Source organism: Chiloscyllium punctatum, chromosome 6 (genome assembly GCF_047496795.1).
Source record: "Chiloscyllium punctatum isolate Juve2018m chromosome 6, sChiPun1.3, whole genome shotgun sequence".
Lineage (NCBI taxonomy): Eukaryota > Metazoa > Chordata > Chondrichthyes > Orectolobiformes > Hemiscylliidae > Chiloscyllium > Chiloscyllium punctatum.
Window position 1 is genome coordinate 51,066,971 of NC_092744.1, and position 24,193 is coordinate 51,091,163.

General features: G+C 41.0%; 1 protein-coding gene across 1 annotated transcript; it reads left to right on the forward strand.

Moving 5' to 3' along the window:
• The first annotated feature begins 4,199 nt into the window (after positions 1-4,199).
• Positions 4,200-16,456, forward strand: LOC140478419 (vomeronasal type-2 receptor 1-like). The gene is made up of 5 exons (XM_072571685.1): positions 4,200-4,484; positions 7,885-8,727; positions 11,559-11,786; positions 14,733-14,856; positions 15,537-16,456. The coding sequence occupies exons 1-5, from the start codon at positions 4,218-4,220 to the stop codon at positions 16,454-16,456; spliced, it is 2,382 nt and encodes a 793-aa protein (XP_072427786.1). The 5' UTR covers positions 4,200-4,217.
• Positions 16,457-24,193: the final 7,737 nt, after the last annotated feature.

A 24,193-nucleotide genomic window follows, 5' to 3' on the forward strand; every position in this document is an offset into this window, starting at 1 on the left:
ACATTTAAGAATACCTAAATTCCTAAAGGAAACAAAGTCACCTTTGGAAGTTATTCTTTATAACTCTTATTTTAATGGTTTCCACATATGTGACTCTCACAAAATGTTGTATTCATTACATACATTCTTTCTTAAGCTGACAACTGTTGTACTCACCCATACAGAATGAGAGAATGCTAATTCTCATGCTCATTTTCACAACTGTTGTTGAGCCAACCGAATTTCAATTTCTACCTTATAACTATAAATCCTTGATAAGTTTTAAGTCAATGTTTTTAACATATCAATGAATGTTGCTTACCTGAAACTGCAAATATATTTTCTTTTGATTTTACATAATTTGAGCTCCCAGGATCAATTTATATGATCTCATGGCTGTAATCATAAAAATTCTCAGTAGGAATCTACAGATAATTGTATCCGCAGAAGTAATAACCGGTAATTGTTAAATGGCTATATATACGTGTGGAGGAAGTTATTCTGCTACAGGTATCAATTCTTGTCAAAATGGGTTTCTATTTCAAGTTATGCTTTCTTTTGTTCTTTTGTATGTTTTCAAAATTTGAAGCTGCTCCATCAGGCTGTAAACTTCAGGAATATACAGCCAATGGGGTACTTCAGGGTGGTGATATCATTATTGGAGGAGTGTTCCCTCTTCATGACACCATTGATGTATCCAATTTATCCTTCGCATCAGAGCCAGACAATAGAATGTGTGATGACCGGTAGGTGCATGATAACATGATATTTTATTCAAGCTTTATATAATTTGCATGTTACTTAGGTCATCAATATGTAAATATCAGAGCTTTGATAAATGTACAATTTATTTGCTACGATGTGTCATCCTTGAATCATGATATATTTCAGATTTCACCACCTCATGGTGAATGATAGCTGGTTGGCTGAGAGGCACTAGCAAGGACACCATTTCCTTAGTAGGGGTTGGATCATGATTGTTGTCTTTCTAAGTGAGGACACCTCATTCCTGCTCCATGGACCACTGTCACTGCAATGAGTGGCAATTCAGCAATTAATGAACCCATCCCCCAGCAATTTGTGTAATCTGCTGGGGCACTGAACCACAGCCACTATATCAATTCACAGCTCGGCAGACTCGCAGGTGCTGACGTGAGATTGAATGTTTGAAGTGAGAAATCTCATTACCTCTAACTGAGCCCTCAGTCAGGACTCAAGCTGTGCAAAAGATAGTGGAAGCTGGGATAGTGGGCAGCAGTTGCTCCAGTAGAGGTTGGTCTGACAGTCCTGCTATGGATATACCCACTGTCTTCAATGATATTAAGGATAGCCTTCAAACTCTGTGACATGCCCTGTGCCACCGAGGATGAAAACTCTTCAATGCTACTAGCTAGTGATAGGCAGCTACATGACAGTGCTGCCAATTTCCCAAACATAATGAAGTGCATAATCAACATCATTTTCCTATTGTCCACCCCAACTTAGTCCATACAACAGAATTTATGTGCAACCTTGTCCTTTGGGTCACTTACATATAGGCTGGCCATTGCCTCTGGCTGCCGCCCATTCATACCTGCTGATTCATCACGTGCAGATCCCAAATCTAATGTAGCCTCCAATACACATGCAGTGCCAGAGTCTGAATGGGTACCTGTGAGTGAAAGGTTAGAAGATGGTGCTTTTTTCCTCAGAGCTCAATCTCTCCCCTCACCTAACTATCTGAGGCTGCAGGGCCTGGGCTGTCAGCACTTTTTGGTAATCTAGAAACAGTAAGCATAGTGGGGACGAGGGGTATGGGAAGGGTTTGAGGAGGAAAATATGAAGTCTACACTTCAACAATTTTCATTTGACGGCAATTTTCAGGTTGAAGGTGAGGAGTTAATTGGAGAAGGACCCAACCTATCATATTGCAGCTGACCTTGCTAGCACGCTGTGCACTGTGTGCACTGTTCTGGTTCCCATTATCCTCCAGAATGTTGTTTTCCTAGGTGCTGAGAGAATAGATCCTTGGTAGTTCTCAATCCATCATTTAACTCTTCTGTCTGTTGTGAGTCACAATCATAGAATCCCTATAGCTTGGAAGCAGGCCATTCAGCCCATCGAGTATACATTGACCCGCTGAACAGCAACCCACCCAGACCCATCTGCCCTGCCCTATCCCTGTAACCCATCAATTCCCATGGCCAATCCACTTCATCTGCACATTTTTGGACTGTAGGAAGAAACTCATGTAGACACAGGGAAAACATGCAAAATCCACATAGGCAGTTGCCCTAGGCTGGAATTAAACCCAGGCCCTGGCACTCCGAGGCAGCAGTGCCACTGAGCCACAGTGATACCCATTGTCAAATCCCTTGAGGGAAAGGGAAAGTTGACAATGTGTCAGTATTTGATTATGTGTCAGTATAAAGTAGAATATGGAGACAGTAAGATGTTTGCATACAGCTGTAAGATTAGAAGGTTTATACAGGGAAAGTATAGAATGCACATCAGTACGATGTGCTCAGTGTCAGGATGTACTACTATCGACTGGTGGGGCTATAGTGCATTGAGTAGTGTGACAGCTGTGTTCTGTGATGCATCTAAGATGTAAAGTATGGATTTTTCCAACCAGGTAAAGAAGAAGTGAGTAACCATCTTATCACATCTATTAATTTTCTGTTGCTATTCAGGCATTGAGGAGAAGATAAGGGGCTGCAGGGTGGCTCAGTGATTAGGACTGATGCCTCACAGTGCCAGTGACCCAGGTTCAATTCCATCCTCAGCCTACTGTCTGTGTGGAGTTTGCACATTCTCTTAGTGTCTCTGTGGGCTTCCTCCCACAATCCAATGATGTGCAGGTTAGGTGGATTGACCATAGGAAATGCAGGGTTACAGGCATAGGGTAGGGGTCTGGTCTGGGTGCGATGCTCTTTGGAGGGTTGGACTCAATGGGCTGAATAGCCTGCTTTCACACAGTAGGGATTCTATGATTCATCCATGAAGAAGGTTATAGGTATCAAATCTTAATGGGATCCATGAAAGATAAATTTCCTTAGCATAAAATACTTTCTAGGCACTGTCAACATTAATACAAATTATAAGATCAACAATAATACAGCACAAAAGAAGGTCACTTATCCACTTAGCCTGTTCTGATCCTTTGAAGAGCAATCTATATGGTCCTGCATCCCAGTACATTCCCATGCCCCCCACAATATTTTCCCTTTGATTGCTGTTGGAAGGCTACTTTTCTATTCATAGCTACCACCACAGCAGACAGAGCAATCCAAAATCCTAAGGACCAATAGCATTAAAGAGTTCCCCATGTTGCCTCTTTTTTTATTTGCCAATTTTCCTAAAGCTATGCCCTTTCACCATCAGCCTTTTATTTAGTTGAAACAGTTTCTCTTTATTTATTCTATCTGAACATTTCTGATTTTCATTGTATCCATCATATTTCCTTTTAGCCTTCTCTACTTTGAGGGGAACCATCCCAGCCAATCCAAATGGTTGTATTTCAATAGACAATAGACAATAGGTGCAGGAGTAGGCCATTCTGCCCTTCGAGCCTGCACCACCATTCAATATGATCATGGCTGATCATCCTTAATCAGTAACCTGTTCCTGCCTTATCTCCATCTCTTATTTCCTCATCTCTGGCCATTCAAATAAATCTCCTTCATTATTTCTTGAACAAGATTTCAACATTTATGCTCCTCCAGTCTTCTGGCATCACTCCCCTATATAAAAGGATTGGAACATTAAAAATAATAATCATGGTTACTACCCTTACTTGTCTTAATCAGGACTGGTATCTACTCAAATTTCTTCCACCATTTCTAGAAACTCCATGTTATTTAATGTTAACCCATGTAAACTCCTCATTTACTATAGCTTTAGCTGAGGCTTCTTTGCATGGCCTTCTTGTGGCATTGCTGGCCATTCCTTCACATCCTGGAGATGGCACAGACCCAACAGGTGATGACAGACCAGGTTGGCAGATTCAGGTGGTGCAGCCTCCTCTGGCAATCCTTCTTGATCTCCTCTTTAAAGTAGGGGCAGATAGGGGAGTCCATTACATTTCTAGCTGACATTCTTTGATGTCAGTTTACCCAGGCCAAGTTCCTCCACAATTCATTTTATATGTTGCTTCCAGGTTGAGCATTTTTATCCTCAAATTTGAATTTTTAAGATTATGTTAATTATAATTACTGCCAATTTTGCTTTCAAGCTTCAATATTAGGACCTATCGATGGATGCAAGGAATGATCTTCGCAATTAATGAAATAAATAACGATCCAGCACTCTTGCCAAACATAACTTTGGGTTATGCCATCTACGATACTTGCTATAATATTCCTGCAGCTATAAAGGATACATTTGCTCTGATATCTGGACAGCAGAAATTCACACCAAATTACCAATGCCAGTTAAATTCTTCCTTATCTGCTGTAATAGGTGCCTCAACATCAACAATCTCAATAGCAATGGCATCAATACTTGGGATTTATAATTTTCCTCAGGTGAGTGGCAATCTTCAATAGGTAGATAATGTTTAAGTAGGGAACTGTGCTTCCATAATTGTACATTAAAGATATACACTGATTGCAACTGCAGCTCTATTGATTTTATACTGTGATGTCTAAAGAAATAACTAACTGAAAGGTGGCTTTCACAATGTCCCTGATCGACCAATTCAAAACAAACATCTGTTAGTTATTAGATGAGATTGATAAGGATCTCTTGTGTTAATATATTGCTGTTAAACTTGACATCACCCAAAACTTTGCCACTTTTGTCTTCAATTTCAGCAATCCTGTTCACCTATTCTCCTTGTACGATCTAATTCATATTGGTTTAAGCTTAAGCAACATCTTGATGTTAAAATTTTCAACCTTGGTCTGTCCTGGCTTCATCCCTCTCTATATTTTTAATCTCGTCAGTATCATACTTAATTTTGTAATGCTCCCTTGAATTGTCTTGGGATGTTTTATTAGATTAAAATGGTTACATAAATATAAGTTTGTTGTCATTGTCAAGATAGGTGTAGTTACAATGCTTTTCTTTGTTCATTACTTTTGGTTAGGTTGTCAACATATTTGAAAAGATCTGGTTTAATTTTAACTTCCTGTGGGTTTTTTGGGGGTGGGGGCACTGATGGCAGCTAAATAAAGGCAAAATGAACTTGTAGACTCAGAGTTCAGGCTTGGATATTTTAACTCCTGGGTCTCATATGTGTGCATCAATTTTGTTTCCTTCCTGAAATGGGCATGAACCCAAGCAGATGCATATGAATTCAGGAACCAGATGTCCCCACCAATAGCAAAGGAAGGAAATTGTTTGGATGATTCTAACATGAAGAAAGAAGAATAGTCTATGTCAAGGGACAAAGTCAAAAGTGACAGGATACCAGGTGATAGTCCACCAGGTTTATTTAAAATCCCAAACTTTTGGAGCACTGCTCCTTCATAGGTTGAAGACTTCACCTGGTGATGAAGGCGCACCCCAAAAGCTGGTGTCATGTGATTTCTGACTTTGTTCACCCCAGTCCAACACTGGCATCTCCACATAACCTCAAGGCAAGTTTTGTGGGGCTTAGAGGAGATGTGGTTTTACATTAATCTGGCAGGACAGCTAGTGTCCTTTTCACTCAGATACAAATTAAAATTCAAAGTCCCATTGTTGTCATGGGGTCACAATGTGAATATATTAAAATCCTTAGGCTGCTTCCTGGAGGTACTCAGACACGTAACTGCACTTCTGTGCCAGCAACTTCTTCACAACAGGCTCATCGGTTCACATGAAATATTAAACAAAGGGAATTTTGCATGAAGGTTTACAATCTTACAAATTATAGAGAACAGGAGCAGGCCATAATGTTCACTCCTCATTACAAAGGCTGCCCAAAACAATATTGTGCTGGGGATGGCACTAATGAGCTCAGTGGGGGATCTGCTCTTCTCAGTGGAAGGAAACCCCATCCTTAAGAGCTGCTGACCAATGTAATTGGCCAATGTATTTTGGTGTTCCAGCAGTGTCAGAACTCCCACAAAGAAACAGCATGGATTCCAGAGTCTGGTGAGTCCAGGCATTTGGGCAAGATGGGACTGGCACTCCAGGGAGTGGTGGGAGGTGACTCAGGCTTTGGAATTTGTGGAGGAAAAGCAAAAAGGGGATACCAACTGGTAAGGTAAAGGTGTTCCCCATTGTGAACATGGAAATTCCCTCATGAGGTACCTTCTCCAAAAACATGGGCATACCCACCTTACATCTCTAACTGTACTGTCAAATGGGTAATGTAATATTTGGTCTCTGGACCTGGAATGTTATCTCTGCTTTCACTCCACAGAGGGTGCCGGATCTGCTGAGTTTCTCCAGTAATTTCTGTTTTTGATTGTGAGTTAATGTCAGTTTTGCAGCCCAACGCCATTGTACCAGATTTTCCACATGCATGAAATGGCAGGGGGTTGTGGGGGAAGCATGGTGGCTCAGTAGTTAGCACTGCTGCCTCACAGTGTTAGGGACCTGGATTCGATTCCCGCCTCGGGTGACTGTCTGTGTGGAGTTTGCACGTTCTCCCCATGTCTGCGTGGGTTTTCTCCAGGTGCTCCAGTTTCCTCCCACAGTCCAAAGATGTGCAGGTTAGGTGAATCGGCCATGCTAAATTGCCCATAGTGTTCAGGGATACATAGATTAGGTGTATTAGTCAGGGGTAAATATAGGGTAGGGGAATGGGCCTGGTGGGTTACTGTTCAGAGGGTTGGTGTGGACTTGTTGGGCCAAAAGACCTGTTTCCACACTGTAGGGTTTTCAATTTCTGTGAATTCTGGCCCAATGAATCATTGTTCATATATTACGAAATAAAGGTCATAATTAAAGTTTAATCCACTTTTTTAGTCTTCAAAATATTAATGTTCTATTCTCATTCCAGTTATAAACCTCCACTTAGCTGATACAAAAACCAGGAAAATATGAGCCCTGCACAAGATTTTAACAGTTCTAACATAATCAAAGTGTATAAAAATATTTGAAACCAGAATGCAAAGTCAAATTTCAAAATCAAATATTAAACAGAAACAAAGTTCCTTCATTATTATTCTAATTGTTTTCTTCTTTAATTCAACTGTGTAAATGCTGCAATAAACAAACCAATTTCTTGAGAATTAATAGCAAAACATATTTTTATCCTGCTTTTGAATTTCAAAAATTAATTTATTTTAATGTCTGTCCTTTATCTAGACATTAACTTCCTATTTACCTTTTTGCGAGTGTATCTGTGTTGTCTATAAAAGTTTAATGAACTGGAGGGTGGGAGTGGTGAGTGGCTGTAGAATTTAAACTAGTAAAAGGACAGAATGTAGTTCCACTGTCTCACTGTGAAGAGTGACATAACTCACTCAAATTTACCATTCTAACAACAAGCTATTAACAGTGATGCTTTTTGTGACTTATGCTGATTTCATCTCTGTAGGATGAAACTTGAGTGTTTGCAATATGAAAGAACAAACTTGATAAGATATCAGTATGGTTTCATTCTTAAGTTATCAAAGATGGGTCCATCTCCATCATTGCTGTATTTGCATCATTCAGCAAATTCAAATATATTCTTTCTATTAAATGGGGTTCAAATTGGCAAGTATTTACTGTTGTAGATTTAATACTGTATAATAAAATACCCAATTAAAAAAATACCCATTGCCAAATTTATATTCGGCACTTGTAGCAAATACATTTCCATGACACATGTTTTCATGCACTTGTGTAAATCTTAATCCGAGTCACCCATCGACTGGAACCTGTTTGTAAAAAAACCCGATACATACAACACCAGAATTCTGTGAGTAGGGAGCTGTATCATGTTAAAAATAAGACCTGCATTAGTTTAAGAATACCTCTATTAATTATCTTTTTTGTTTTCCACAGATTAGTTACTTTTCATCTATTCCAGTTCTCAGCAATAAAGAAGAATTCCCATCCTTTTTTCGCACAATGCCCAGTGATATGTTTCAGTCCAAGGTTTTTGTTCTTTTGGTGAAGCACTTTGGTTGGAAGTGGGTGGGAATATTAGCAGACGATGTTGATTATGGCATACAAGCAGCTCAGATATTTAGAAAAGAAGTAGAAAGCCTTGGTGTGTGCATTGCCTTTTCTGAGATGATTCCAATTGTCAAGTCTAGAGAAAAATATCTTCAAGTTGTTGACGTAATAAGAATGTCATCTGCAAGGGTTATAGTTGCTTTCTCTTGTGACACTAATATTGTTCCTTTACTTGAAGAGGTTGTTAGACAAAATATAACAAACAGAACGTGGCTAGCAAGTGAAGGTTGGAGTACATCAGGTCCACTATTTATTATAAAAAAAGAACACACTAAATACTGGACTGGAACAATGGGACTTACACTCCCTTTGTGTGACATTGAAGGACTTCAGGAATTTCTTTTTCAGACGAATCCAACTAAAGCTGTCCATGATATGTTTATAGCAGAACTTTGGGAAGAGGTATTCAATTGTTTATGGTCACCTGTAGTAGAGGAAAAAAATAAACTGCAACCAAACATGAGTCAGGAAATCTGCACTGGGCTGGAAGATATGAGGGCTGCTAATCACTCCTATACAGATGACAGTAACTTCCGAGTGTCCTGCAATGTGAACAATGCTGTTTATGCAGTCGCTTATGCCCTGCATGATTTGCAGGCCTGTGAAAATGGAAAGGGACCTTTTGAAAATGGAACCTGTGCAAGTATACACGATTTTGAACCTTGGCAGGTGAGTTGAGATTTTGTTCTGGAATTGTTTCTCTTATCATTTGCACTTGTGATTTTATCAGTTAAAGTTTTAAAGCCTTGCTGACAGATTTTAAGGGGCAAAGGTTATCTGTTCTGTAGATGGAAATGAAGATTTGGAGAATGATTTTTGAGAAACAACCTCCTCCACCTGATCCCTCCCAGAAGTGTTTTGGCTGCCAGATTGGATGTTGGCCATTTCCAAATGTCTACAGCCTTCACTTAAACAAGTGGTACACATTGGTAAACAAAGCCTGGGTGCTTGTGTTAGGATGCTACTCCCAAAAACGGCAAAGCACATACAGCTCAGTTTTCATCAATGATGCAACAGCAGACCATTTTATAAAAATCATTATCAAACAGAGTCAACATGGAACTGTAAAACCTGCACCCATACCTCCTCCCTCACCTCTATCCAAGGCCCTAAAGGAGCCTTCCACATCCATCAAAGTTTTACCTGCACATCCACCAATATCATTTATTGTATCCGTTGCTCCCGATGTGGTCTCCTCTACATTGGGGAGACTGGGCGCCTCTTAGCAGAGTGCTTTAGGGAACATCTCTGAGACACTCGCACCAATCAACCAAACCGCCCCGTGGTCCAACATTCAATTCCCCCTCCCACTCTGCCGAGGACATGGAGGTCCTGGGCCTCCTTCACCGCCGCTCCCTCACCACCAGACGCCTGGAGGAAGAACGCCTCATCTTCTGCCTCGGAACACTTCAACCCCAGGACATCAATGTGGACTTCAACAGCTTCCTTATTTCCCCTTCCCCCACCTCATCCTAGTTTCAAACTTCCAGCTCAGCACTGTCTCCTTGACTTGTCCGGACTTGTCGAACCTGCCTATCTCCTTTTCCACCTATCCACTCCACCCTCTCCTCCTTGACCTATCACCTTCATCTCCTCCCCCACTCACCCATTGTACTCTATGCTATTCTCTCCCCACCCCCACCCTCCTCTAGCTTATCTCTCCACGCTTCAGGCTCAGTGCCTTTATTCCTGATGAAGGGCTTTTGCCCGAAACGTCGATTTTGCTGCTTGTTGGATGCTGCCTGAACTGCTGTGCTCTTCCAGCACCACTAATCCAGAATCTGGTTTCCAGCATCTGCAGTTATTGTTTTTACCTCATGGCTTCATGAAGGGCAACTCATAACTGACAAATTTATTAAAGTTATTTGAGGAGGTAACAAGTAGGATCCCGAAAGGGGAATCAATAGTTGTAATACATTTGGATTTTCAGAAGACATTTGATAAGGTACCATGCACTAGGCTACTTAATAAGATATGAACCCATGGTGTTGGAACTAATATATATCAGCATGGATAGAAATGTGGCTGACTAATAGAAGACAGAGATTTGGGATGGGGGTGGGAGCATTTCAGGATGTCAATCTGTAAATGGTGGAGTACCACAGGGATCAGTGCCAGGGCCACAATTGTTTATGATATATATTAATGACTTGGATGAGGAAACTGAATATACAATAGCTACATTTGCAGATGACACAAAAATAGGTGGGAAGTCAAGTCTAGGACCAGAGGGCACAATCTCGGAACAATGAGTCACCCACTTAAAACAAAGATGAGGAGGAATTTCTTCTCTCAGAGGATAGTGAATCTGTGGAACTGTTTACTGCAGAGGGCTCTAGACACTGGGTCACCAAACATATCAGACAGATTTTTAATCAGTAAGGAAGTCAAGGGTTATGGAGACAAGGCAGGAAAGTGGAATTTAGGATTAAAAGATCAGCCATGATCTCATTGAATGGTAAAGCAGGCTCAGTGGGCTGGATGGCCTACTTAAGCTTCTATGTGATATGGTCTTATGATCTTAACGAACTGTCCTGCTACTAATACAACTTGTGTTCAGATAGCTCATTTAATATAATAAAACATAATAGGATACTTGCTGTGGTGTTACAAACCAAATTTGAAATAGAGCCACATAAAAAGAAATGCAGATAACCAAAATACATCAAAAAGGAGAGTTTAAGGAATGTCTTCAAGATAGAACATGAGTTGAGAGACTGAGGCTTGGAATTCCTGAGCTTAGGGCCTTAACAACTGAAGACATGGTCACCAAGCAAAGTAGAAATGGGAGGCGTCGCGAATGAATTCGAATAGTACAAGGCACAGATGAAAGTCTCAGCAGCAGGAGATCTGAGGTGAGGTGGAGTCAAACAAGTTATGGGCTTTAATGATATTACTGATATAGGATTTAAAGCTCCTCTCTGGATCCAATATTATATCAAGATTGGGAACAACCTTCTTTAGTCTCAAGCAGTTGTTAGAGAAAGGGACTTTGGTGAAGAAGCAAAGTTTGTCATTGAGACTGAACACAATTGTTTCAGTCTTTTCAATATTCATTTAAAGGAAATTTTAACCCATCCAGTACTTTGAGGGACTGCTGGAAGTTAGTCAGAAATTGCAGTCTATGACATGCCGGTTTATATTGTTGCAGTGTGAAAGAAATGCTCCTTTTCTCTTCTTTTCTCTTTTCTCTTTTCTCAAATTTCTCACAAAAATCATGTTAATTTTTAAAATAAAATTATGACATGTTCAACAGAAAGGCTTATTAAACAAACAACCAAACCAAGATTTTTAATGAAGTCTATGTCAGCTATCACAACATTGAGATCAAAACAATGCCCTTTTAATAGATAATAGTGACAACTGTTTTTAGAAATAATTGTTTGAAGAGCAGAGCCAATTGATATTGTTACATATATTATGTATATTGCTATATTGATTCTTGTTTTAGTGGTGTGATTGTGTTTAAAACTGTTTATTATTGTACATTTGCCTTATAGCTTCTACATTATATGAAGAAAGTCAGGTTTATTGACCAATCAGGAAATGAACGATATTTTGATAAAAATGGTGATGTTTCAGCCGTATATGACATAATAAACTGGCAGGTAACCGCTGATGGTGTAATTAACTTTGTGAAAGTTGGACGTTACGATGCTAGAGCAGCTCCAGGACATCAACTTACCATTAGGGAGAAGGATCTCATCTGGAATACTGGTGAATTAGAGGTATGTTTATTTACAAGAACCCAGGTTTACAGAACAGATATAGAAGTATTTTAAATGAATCTCTGAGAATATACAAGTTTCTTACAAATTTGAATAGCTTGAAAGATCTATACATGTTTTGTGGTAGAGACTGTGGACTGTAAAGAAGATGAAAATTAGAAATCTTCCATATATCAACATTTACTACTCAACTGGTGGAAGACCAGCTGTAGGATGTGTTTGCATCTATTTGCTCAATAATTTCATTAGAGATGGTTGTGCTTCAAATTCAGCACAAGTAAGGCCTTACACTGCAAGCTCTATTGCAATTGATTTCACAAATAGCTAACTGAAATTGAATGCTACAGCTTTAAACACATTAGCTAGATTATTTACCACAATTTGCTGATTCGGTCCTGTAGCCTGGCCAGTGAGATTTGGGTGCAACCCATGATAGACTGTACACATGTCGCATGGAGTGGGTCACATTGTATGCAATTGACTTTATCAATTAGAAAGTATTCCATATTCATCTGTGATCATTGATATCATTTTCTAGACGTCTGCGCCAGGTTACCTCTGAGCTGCTATGATGCCTAAGTCCTTGAGAACATTTGTGTTTATGCTTCATTTCAAGGTCCTGATGCCTGACAAGGATGGGTACTGGGAGATGAGAGCGACCTTCGGCAACCATGGCTGATGATTCCATTACACATGTTCTTGACTGAGATGGAGCATAGATACATTGTTTGATCAGTACCATAATGCAATAGATGATTGACCTGCTGAAAATGATATTCCTATGCTTGGATCAGTGTGGGGAGGGAGGGGAGGGGTGGCCTGGTGGTATACTCCAGACAAGGTATACCACCTTGTGGTATACTCCTTGTGGTATACTCCAGACAGGGTATGTCACATAATCCTAGCATGCATGCTGTGTTCTGGACAACTGGAAGAGGCAGGAAGGGTATGTGATGGACTCTGAAGAGTTAGGAGAGCTAGGGCAGACTTCCAAGGAGGAAGATGAGGATATTGAACAAGAGAAACATCAGCTTTATGCATAATAGTGCATAGCAGTGTCAGAAGCTGTAAAGCAGACCGAACTCTGTTGATACCTGGTTCCAGTGGGTGAGAGCAGGAGGCAGTGATCACCTGTTGACTTCCTGGTGTACTGTAAAGACAAAGCTTCCTTGCAAGAGTTGCACCTGAAGTGAATTGACCAAAGGCAGACTCAGAAACAGCAGTTATTGCTTCAGCTGTCAACTTGCACATTGCCCCACCCCTTGAGTGAAATGGCAAGCAATGCATCCAGTAACAAGGGTGCGGTCCTGTGGTTGGCAGCAAGTGAAGGGGTTGGTAGCCAGGAGAGAAGCAGCCAGGAGGGCAGCTAAGTGGATAGCCAGAAAGCTTTATTGTGGCATGTTACATTATCACCAGAAACTGCACACATGCATGCAGCCAGCAGCTAGCAGCCATCCTGGTGTTGGTAAGATGCACTCAGCACTACACTGATACCCAGTGAAACAACCATTTATGTTAACACTGAAAATACAATGCTCTCTTTAGATTTCATGTAAAGTAATGTAAATACTGATTTGATTTGATTTTTTATTGTCACATGTATCAAGATACAGTGAAAAGTATCGTTTTGCATGCTAACCAGACAAATCATACCTTGCATAAGTATGTCAGGATAATAGAACTGAATACAGAATATAGTGTTACAGAAGGTCAGACAAAGATCAACTCTAATATATGAGTGGTTCATTCATAAGTCTGATAACAGTGGGGAAGAAGATGTTCCTAAACCTGTTGTTTTGTGTTTTTAAACTTTTGTATCTTGTGCTGAATGGAAGAGGGTGAAAGAAATTATAACCTGTGTGGGGTTGGGTCTTTAATTCTATCAGTGAGAAATGTAAACAGAGTCAGTGGAAAGAAGACTGGTTTTCACAATGGACTGGGCTGCTTTCACTGTAATTTCTTGTGGTCTTGGGGAGAGCAGTTGCCATACCAAGCTATGATGCAGTAGGATAGGATGCTTTCTATGATGCATCTATAAAAATCAGTAAGTCATTGTGGACATGCTGAATTTCCCTAGTCTTCCTTAGTAGAGATATTGGTGTGCATTCTTGACAGTAGCATCAACGCAGATGGACCAGGATAGATTGCTAGTGATATTTACTCCTAGGAACTTGAAGCTCTCGGCCACTCCACCTTAGCACTATTGACACAGACAGGGCATGCCCTCTACTTCGCTTCCTGGAGTTGATGATCAGTTCCTTCATTTTTATGACATTGAGGGATATTGTTGCCTTTACACCATGCCATTAAGTTGTCTGCCTCCTTCCTGAACTCTGTCATGTCCCATTGTTTGAGATCTGACCTACTATGGTGATGTCATTATCAAATTTGTAAATAGAGTTGGAGCTGAATTTGTGAGTGTATAAGGAGATCATATGGGTCTGAATATGCAGCTTTGCAGGGCACTGACGTTGAAGCTTATTGTGGAAGAGATGTTGTCACCCATCTTTACTGATTGCGGTCTGCAGGTCAGAAAGTCGAGAATCGAGTTACAGAGAGGGGAGCAGAGTTTGGAGATTATTTTGGTTGGAATTATGGTGTTGAAGGTGGAGCTAAAGTCAATAAATAAGAGTCTGTTGCAAGTCTCCTTCTTATCCAGATGTTATAGGGACGAGTGTAGGGCCAGCGAGATGGTATCTGCTGTGGACCTATTGCAATGGTAAGCTGATTGTAGTGGATCAAGACAATTTGGAAGGCTGGAGCTCATCTGTGTCACTACTAATCTCTTGAAGCACTTCATAATGATGGATGTCAGAGCCACCAGGTTCTGAAATAAATTGAGATGCTAACTAAAACTACACACACTAACAGTGTAGTAAACAAAACACATGAAACATTATTTCAGCTTAATTTTACTGTGTGCTATTGTCTTTTTCCATTGCCAAGGTTCCCCATTCTGTATGCAGTAAAAATTGCAAACCAGGAACTCGGAAAAGAGTTCAGCAAGGACAACCAATCTGCTGCTTTGATTGCATTCCATGTGCCGAGGGAGAGATATCAAATGGCACAGGTAAACTTACATATAATCAAAATAACTTTGAACTGGCAGCTTGACACACCCTTATACATGTATGCTGTGACCTGAATTGACAATGTCTGTGAGTCACATGTTTTATATCCTGTTGTTTGCACATTAGCATATTCTCTTCTTGATTCTGCAACAAAAATCTGAACTCTGGCTGCAGGCAGAAAAGTTTCCTCTTGATGAGAATGATTTGTAACTATGAACTCTGTCCATTTTAACTTTTGTTCTATTTTATGTTCAGCAAATTCTCCTCAGAGCCTCAATGAGCAGTGTAGTAGGAAGATTTACAGATAGACATATTGGGGCAGATACAAGGAAGTGACAAGGGCCCCATTCAACACCTCTGACCTGTTTAAATACCACCACTTTCAAATATGCCTCAGGAAAGGCATGAAGTTTTGCTGGTTATATCTATCCGGTTCAGATTGCTAAAATGATGCTAACTCAGGGATTTTCTTGATAGTTTTGACATAGTAACCAAATCACAACAGAAATTGAAAAGAACAATAAAGGCCAATGTGGAGAAATTATCCACTTTCTGATTGTATAAGGGATATGTTTGTACCATACGTGTCAATTCAGTTATTTCTTTTGAAAGCTATAATGAAATTAAATAATAGTTTTCAAATTATTTGAAGTATTGATTTTGTTTTCATGTTTCACAGAATGTTTTCAGTGTCCTGAGGATTACTGGTCAAATATAAATAAGGATCAGTGCGTACCGAAGGAGGTGGAGTTCCTGTCTTTCTATGAACCATTGGGGAGCATTTTGACTTTTTTTTCAATATTAGGGGTTACTACCTCTGCAGCTGTTATTCTGATATTTATAAAGTTCATGAATACACCCATTGTAAGAGCTAATAATTATGAGCTTAGTTTTCTCCTTCTATTTTCTTTAATGCTGTGTTTCCTGACTTCTTTTGCATTTATTGGCCAACCTTCAGTTGAATTTTGTGTCCTCCGTCAAATAGGATTTGGCATCAGCTTTACATTGTGCCTATCATGCATCCTTGTTAAAACTGTAGTGGTGGTATTGGCTTTTAAAATGACAACACCCAACCAAAATGTATTAAAACATTTCCAGCCCATACATCACCGTTTGGTCGTCACGGCCACAATGCTTATTCAGATATGCATCTGTGTCGGGTTTTTGTTCTCATTACCAATTGCTGTGCAGAAAAACACAAAGGCTGCAGTTGGAAAAATCATTCTAGAATGCAGCAAAGGATCTGAACATGCGTTCTTTGGCAATTTGGGATACATTGGATTCTTATCTGTTCTTGGTTTTGTTTTGGCATTTCTTGCCCGAAAATTGCCTAACAATTTCAATGAAGCAAAATTTATCACTTTTAGCCTATTTATCTTTTTTGCTGTATGGGTGTCCTTCCTACCAGCTTACTTCAGCATTAAAGGAAAATATTTAGTTGCAATAGAAATATTTGCTATCCTGTCCTCAAGCTTTGGCCTTCTTGTTTGCATCTTCTTTCCTAAATGTTATGTTCTTTTACTGCGGCCTGAATTGAACACAAAACGTGGTTTGATGGATCGTGCACATCTAACTGCAAAATCCACCTCCAAAACTTAAAGGTCCTTAAAACCTACTGCTTTGAACATGCTTTCAGTTACCCTCATAATATTTTCTTTAGTTTGGTGTCATTTTTTTGTCTGATTATGGATCTGTGAACAGCTTTGGCATGTTTTGAATGTAAAAAGTGCTGTACTTCGTTCCCCATTTAAACAAATTCTTGGGCCCTGAGATAAAATGAAAATAGAATTTCAAATAATTGTGCTATGTTATTATAATTGAATTATTCATTCAGAAATAGAAAATAGGTAAATTAAACAGTGACACTAAGTTAGTTTCTCAGCCCTTCAGAAATGATAACGTTCTTGAACTATTTTTATCGTAATGCTTTCCATTTGTCTATTTGAGACTTTCGAAAATAAAATACATATTCCGAATTGGAAATTGTTTCATTTTTTCACTCTATTAGTAATCATTGTCTAAATTGTTTTAAGGAGGAACTGGACAACAAGAAATTTTAATTTGTCAAAAACTTTCCTCATACAGTGGGGCTTATCTTACTTTTATACAATGACAGAAAATGCATGTTGGTGAGTTGACAGTCACTTACTACTCTCCAGACTTTTATTTCCATTGATTTCATTGTGAGGTAGCAAATGTAATTCCCACTCTTACTTAAGAAGGAAAGGTGAGCTAGAGTAGAGAACTACAAATCTGTTAGCTTGACATCAGTAGAAGGGATAATGTCAGAATTTGTTATAACATAGAAACTAGGAGCAGGGATAGGTCATTTGGCCTTTTAACCTGCTCTGCCATTTAATATGACCAAGCTGATCTTTTATTTGAATGCCATTTTCTTGCTTTCTCCTCATACCCCTTGATGCCTCAACAATCTAAAACATCATCTCTTTCTTGAATATATTCAATAACTTGGCGTCTGTAAGTCTCTGTGGTAGAGAATTCCACAGATCCACTACTCTTTGAGTGAAGAACATTTTCCTCATCTAGTCTTAGAATGTTATAGAATCCCTACAGTGCAGACAGATGCCATTCAGCCCGTCGAGTCTGCACTGAACCTCAAAAGAACATCCCAACCAGATCCAAACCCCACCACCTCCATAACCCTGAATTTACAATAGCTAATCCACATAGCCTGTACATCCTATTACCCCATTATGAGGCAACTTAGCATGGTCAATACACCTAACCTGCAAATCTTTGCACTGTGGGAGGAAACCAGAGCATCCGAAGGAAACCCTTGCAGACATGGGGAGAACATGCAAACTCCACACAGACCACTGTCTGAGGTTAGAAATCAAACCAGATCCCTGGCTCTTGAAGGCAATAGTGATAACCATTGAGCCACCATGCTGCCCACATAAAGGTCTAGCCTGTATCCTGAGACTGTGACTCAAGATTCCCAAATCAGAGAAATCTGTCCAGCCACAAGACCACAAGACTAAAAGATATAGGAGCTGTAGTAGGTCATTCAACCCATCAAGATTGTTCCACCATTTAATAAGATCATTGCTGACCCAATAATCCTCAACTCTATTTTCCCACTTTTTTCCCATAATCCTTGAAGCTTTTACTGTCTATCTCAGCCTTGAATATACTCAATGAGCCAGCCTTGAGAGCCCTCTGCTGCAATAATTCTACACTTCACTGCCCTCTAACAGAAGAAATTCCTTCTCATCTCCTTAAGTGAGTGACCCTTTATGATGAGATTATGGATTGAGAATTGATTAATAGGCAGAAAGAGACAAAAGAAATAAACAGATCATTCTCAGGATGGCATGTTGTGATTAAAGTACTTCAAGAGTCAGTGCTAGGCCCACAACTGTTCACAATCCATATAAATGGGAGCCAACTGTAATATTTCCAAATGTGTTAATGACACCAAATTGGCTGATAATCTAATTTGTGGGAAGGTGCAAGGAAGTGTCAAAAGGACTTGGACAGGATTTATGAATGGGCAAGAACAAGAAAGATGTAATATAATGTGAACAAATGTGAAATTATTCTATCCAGTACAAAAAAAACTGACGAGAAGTTGAATGTCTAATGGAATCTGGGTATTTTTGTCACATGTCACTAAAAGCTGGCATGCAAGTGCAACAATCACTAATGAAGGCAACAATGTGTTGGTAATCATTTTGCGAGGATTTGAGTGCAGAAGTAAAGATATTTGCTGCTGCTGTATGGAGCCTTGGTGAGACCTCATCTGCAGTATTGTGTAGAGTTTTGTTCTCCTTATCAAAGGAAGGATATACTTATTGTAGAAGTGCAACAGAAGTTGACTAGATTAATCTCTAGGATGGAAGGATTGTCACATGAAGAGACATTGAGGAAACTGGATCTGTTTTCTTAGAATTTTGAGGAATGATTTCATTGAAACTTATAAAATTCTTTCAGGTCATGTCAGGTTAGATACAGATAGGATGTTTTCCCTGGCTGGTGATTCTCGACCCTTTTTCACTCAATTTCTTCACTCAAAGGGTGGTGAATTTTGGAATTCTCTACCCCAAAGAGCTATGGAAACTCAATCATTAAGCAGGTTCAAAACAACCATTAATACGTGTCTGGAGACTGATGGCATTAAGGATATAGAGGAGGTGTGTTGATGGGTTGAATGTTCTTTTTATTCAAGAAGTAGTTCAGTGGCTTTATCAAAGAATCCCTACAGTGCAAATAGAGGCTGTTTCGGTCTATTGTATCTACACCAACCCTTTAAAGTGTATCCCACCCAGAGCCACATCCCCATAACCCTGAATTCCCCATGCTTAATCACCTAGCCTGTACATCCCTGAACACTATGGGGTAACTTAGCATGGCCAATCCCCCTAACCCACACATCTTTGGACTGTGGGAGGAAACCAGAGTACTCAGTGGAATCAGAGGCCCATACAAACGCCACACAGACAGTCACTCAAGGCAGCATGGTAACCACTGTGCCACTGGACTGCTGTCATGGAAGGTGCAATGATGATTCACACATGGGATGAGGGTATCAATGGTTAAGCCAGCATTTATTTCCCAACCCTAGTTGCCCTCAAGAAGATGATAATTTGCTGCCTTCTTGAACCACTGAAGTCTATATCCTGTCAGCAGACCCACAATGCCATTAAGGAGGATGTTTCAGGATTTTGACCCAGTGTCACTGAAGGAATAGCGATATATGTCCAAGTCAGGATGGTGAGTGGCTCGGAGGAAAACTTGCAGGTCACCATGTCTCAACTGCCCTTGTCCATCTCGATGGTAGTGGTCATAGCTTTGGAATGTACTGTCTAAGGCAGTGGTTCCCAAACTTTTCAGTATCAAGGCACACTTCAATGACTCAGCAAGTTCATGGCACACCCATTTTTTGCAGCTGAATTGATTGTTCATAATTTTCACATTTACTTGCATTTACTATTTTACAGCTTTACTCGAAAGATTTGCAACATAGTGAGAACAGATACATTTTCAAAATCTACTCAACTCAACCAGTTTTAACTATTCATGAGCAACGGATCAGAAGAAAACACAGAGTAAACTGCAATTTAACAGGGAATTCTGGGCTGCTGTTTTGCACAGTGTCTTTTGATGAGGGAGGATTTGATGCCAGTCTTGCCATGAATCTTGCTCCACTGCTGAGTGCTTCCTCTGTTGTTTCTTATGTGCACCTGTGTTGAAGATGCTAGCTCACAGAAGCATGTTGTCACAGTAATAAGCATGGTCAGAAACCATCCAATATTCATGTATTGCAGTCAACTAAAATACATACAAAGTCAGCTGTCCATACTTCACCTTTATTGTATAGATCTGCTTATTCCGCTTTCACTTTTAATATCAGCATTTGTGATGAATCAGAGGACATTGAACTAAATGGTTCCAGTCATAGTCATAGAGTCTTAGAGATGTACAGTATGGAAACAGACCCTTTGGTCTAACCCATCTATGCCGACCAGAAATCCCAACACAATCTAGTCCCACTTGTCAGCACCTGGCCCATATCCCTCCAAACCCTTCCTATTCATATACCCATCCAAATGCCTCTTGAATGTTGCAATTGTACCAGCCTCCATCACTTCCTCTGGTAGCTCATTCCATACAAATACCAACCTCTGTGTGAAAAAGGTCTCTTTTATATCTTTCCCCTCTCACCCTAAACCTATACCCTTTAGTTCTGGACTCCCCAAACCAGGGAAAAGACTTTGCCCATTTACCCTATCCATGCCCCTCATAATTTTCTAAACCTCTATAAGGTCACCCCTCAGCCTCCGACACTCCAGGGAAAACAGCCCCAGCCTGTTCAGCATCTCCCTGTGAGCTCAAATCCTCCAACCCCGGCAACATCATTGTAAATCTTTTCTGAACCCTTTCAAGTTTCACAACATCTTTCCGATAGGAAGGAGACCAGAATTGCATGCAGTATTCCAACAGTGGCCTAACCAATGTCCTGTACAGCCGCAACATGACCTCCAAACCCCTGTACTCAATACTCTGACCTGCAGATAAAAGGGGGGGAGGGGAGGTGTGGGGAGGGGTTGACAGGGTGATGAGGTAGTGATAGGTGAACACAGGTAAGGGGTATGGCCTGGTTGGTCAATAGGTGGAATAAATCCGGTTGATAGCTGGAAGGAAGGGTCAATCAGAGGAAAGGATGGGATTGGGAGGGGCTGGAAAGGGAGTCGGGGGATGGGAAGGGAGGTTATTTGAAGTTGGAGTACTCAATGTTCAGTCCACCAGGGTGTAGGCTGCCCAGACATAAGATGAGATGTTGTTCCTTCAATTTGCAGTCTGATTCGCTGTGACAGTGGAGGAGGCCAATGATAATCATGTCGGAAAGGGAGTGGGAAGGGGCATTAGGATGGCCAGTGACTGGGAGGTCAGGTTGGCCCCAGTGGACCCAGCTGTGACACTCAGCGAAACATTCCCTTACTTTACATTTGGTCTCCCTGAGGTAGAGAATACCACATCGGGAGCACTGGATGCAGTAAACTAGGTTGGAGGAGTGGCAGGTGAACCTCTGTCTCACCTGGAAGGACTGTTTGGGGCCCTGGATGGACGTGAGGGGTGTGGTGTGCCAGCAGGTTTTGCATCTTTGACCGTTGCAGGGGAAAGTACCTGGGGCTTCGGGGGTGTTTGGTGGGGACAGTGACATAAACCAAGGATTGGTGAAGGGAACAGTCCTTTTGGAAGGCAGAGAGGGGTGGGGAGGGGAATATGTTCTTGGAGGTGGAGTCTAGTTGGAATTGGCGGAAGTGTTTAAGGATGATATGTTGAATGCAGAGACTGGTGGGCTGGTGGGCTAGCAGGGTGACCCTGCCTTTTTTGCGTTTAGAGGGGGAGGATTTAGTGCAGTGGAATGGGGATTGCAGGAGGTGTGGTGGAGGGCTCTCTGGCTGACAGAGGGGAGAAAAGAATGTTATTCAAAATAGGTGGACATCTGGGATGCTTGGGGGTGGAATGTCTCCTCATCTGAGCAGATGCAACAGATGTAGAGGAATTGGGAGAATGGGATGGAGTTCTTGCAGGGTACTGGGTGGGAGGAAGTGTAGTCCTGGTAGTTGTGAGAGTTTGTGAGTTTATAGTAAAAGTCTGTCTGGAGATTGTCACCGGAGATGGAAATGGAGATGTCAGGAAAGGGAAGACAGATGTCCAAGATGGACTAAGTGAATTTCAGGGTGGGGTAGAAGTTGTGGGTGAAGTTGATAAACTGCTTCAGTTCAGCCTGGGTGCAGGATACTGCACCAATGCAGTCATCAATGTAACAGCGGAACAGTTGGGCACAGTGCCTGTGTAGGTACTGAAGAGGGACTGTTCGACTTAGCCGACAAAGAGGCAGGCATAGCTGAGGCCCATCTGGATACCCATGGCCACGCCCTAGATTTGGAGAAATGGGAGGATTTAAATGAAAAATTATTGAGGGTGAGGACTAGTTCAGCGAGGCTGCGAAAGGTATTGGTGGGGGGGATCTGGATGGGTCTGTTGGAGAGTGAGGGGGAACTGGAAGCTACTAAAGAGGTGGAGGGCATGGTTATTGTCATGGATGTAGCTGGGAAGTGTCTGAATCAAGGAGGAGAGGATGGAGTCGAGAGAGGACAAGATGAGTTCAGTGGGGCAGGAGCATGTGGAGACGATGGGTCGGCCGGGATCATTGGGTTTGTAGATCTTGGGGAGCAGGTAGAACCGGACAGTACAGGGCTGGGGGACTATGAGCTTGGAGGCAGTGGAGGAAATATCACTGGAGGTAATGAGGTCACGGACAGTATGAGTGATTTTGGCCTGATGGGTCACAGTGGGGTCGTGGTCAAGGGTGCGGTAGGACGTGGTGTCAGAGAGCTGGTGTTCAACCTCTGCAACAGAGAGGTCCATCCTCCAGTCTACCACTGCCCCGCTTTTGTCAGCGGGTTTGATGGTTGGTGCAGAGAGAGTGGAGCACTGCATGTTTGGAGACGGTGAGGTTGGAGTGGGTGATGGGGGTGGAGGTGGGCCAATTTGGATATTGTCAAGGTCTTGCTGCATTTGGGAATAGAATGCTTCAGTGTCTGAGGAGTCACAAATGGTGCTGAATATTATGCAATCATTGGTGAACGTCTCCAGTTCTGAACTTATGGTGGAAGGAAGATCACTTATGAAGTAGCTGATGATGCTTTGAGGAACTCCTGACAGTGATTTCTTGTAGCTGAGATAATTGATCTCCAACAACCACCTTCCAATGTGTGAGATATGAGTGCAACCATTGAATTTTTTCCTTTGATTCCCACTGACTCGACCTCTTTGACACTCAGTCAAATGCTGTCAAAGACAATCACTCACACCTCACTTTTGGAATTAATTCTAGCTCAATAGATTTCTTTGGCTCATGAAGTCACAAGGATCCATGTGCCATCATTCTGACTGATGACAACTTACTTGCTGGAAACCACCTGAACCTCAGTGCCACCAGCAATTTGCAGGAAAGTATGAGATCTAATTGAAGCCCTATCACAAGGGACCAAGAACCTCCAATACCAAAGAATGAGTATAATTGAGAGATGATATTATTAGTAAACAGACTCGTCCTAAGAGGAAGCCTCCTATTGTTTTAGCATTCCTTGCGGCGTCCACATACTCCATTCTTGATTGCAGAGTGTCACTGCAGTGAACTAGCCCCTTATTCAAGTTGATACTGTAGAGTTCAGATCTTCAAAATGACGTATTTTGGTATCCCCCTGAAAGGCATTTGACAGTATCGAACAACTAATTGCACACTGAAATCATTTATCTTCTGAAGTTTGCACCTGCAAAGTCTGCATCAATGTCATCTTCAGCAAAACAAGGATGTTCTTGATCAGTTCACAATAACATTGCACACCAATTCCCTATTGGATAAGAGTGGTCCTAGCTGGAGAGACACGGGAAGTAAATTTGTTTTATGCTGCTCAACTGCATATTTTCTGTTAATGAAATTCAGCAATAACAATAAGCATGCTTAGGAAGCTTGGACTGGTGAAACATGAACAAAATTTTAGCAGGGCATTTTACTCCAAACAATACTTAACTCTTAAAGACAGCTCATATTTCATTTTTCTTTCTTGTTCATACCAGATTAAAGTTTCTTTTGACCACAGTTAAGACCTAGTTTTAAATTTGATAAGGCTGTCTTTAGTAAAATTATTTACTCTAAGCTAGCTGAAGTGTTATTTCCCTACTGAAGTGTTATTTATGGGAACAGGAAGAAGAAACTAAAGATCTTGAACTTGGTTGACTGAAAGCATGTGATTAACTGCCTGTTAAGGCTGCCTGTTATGTGTCACAAGAACAGGTTTG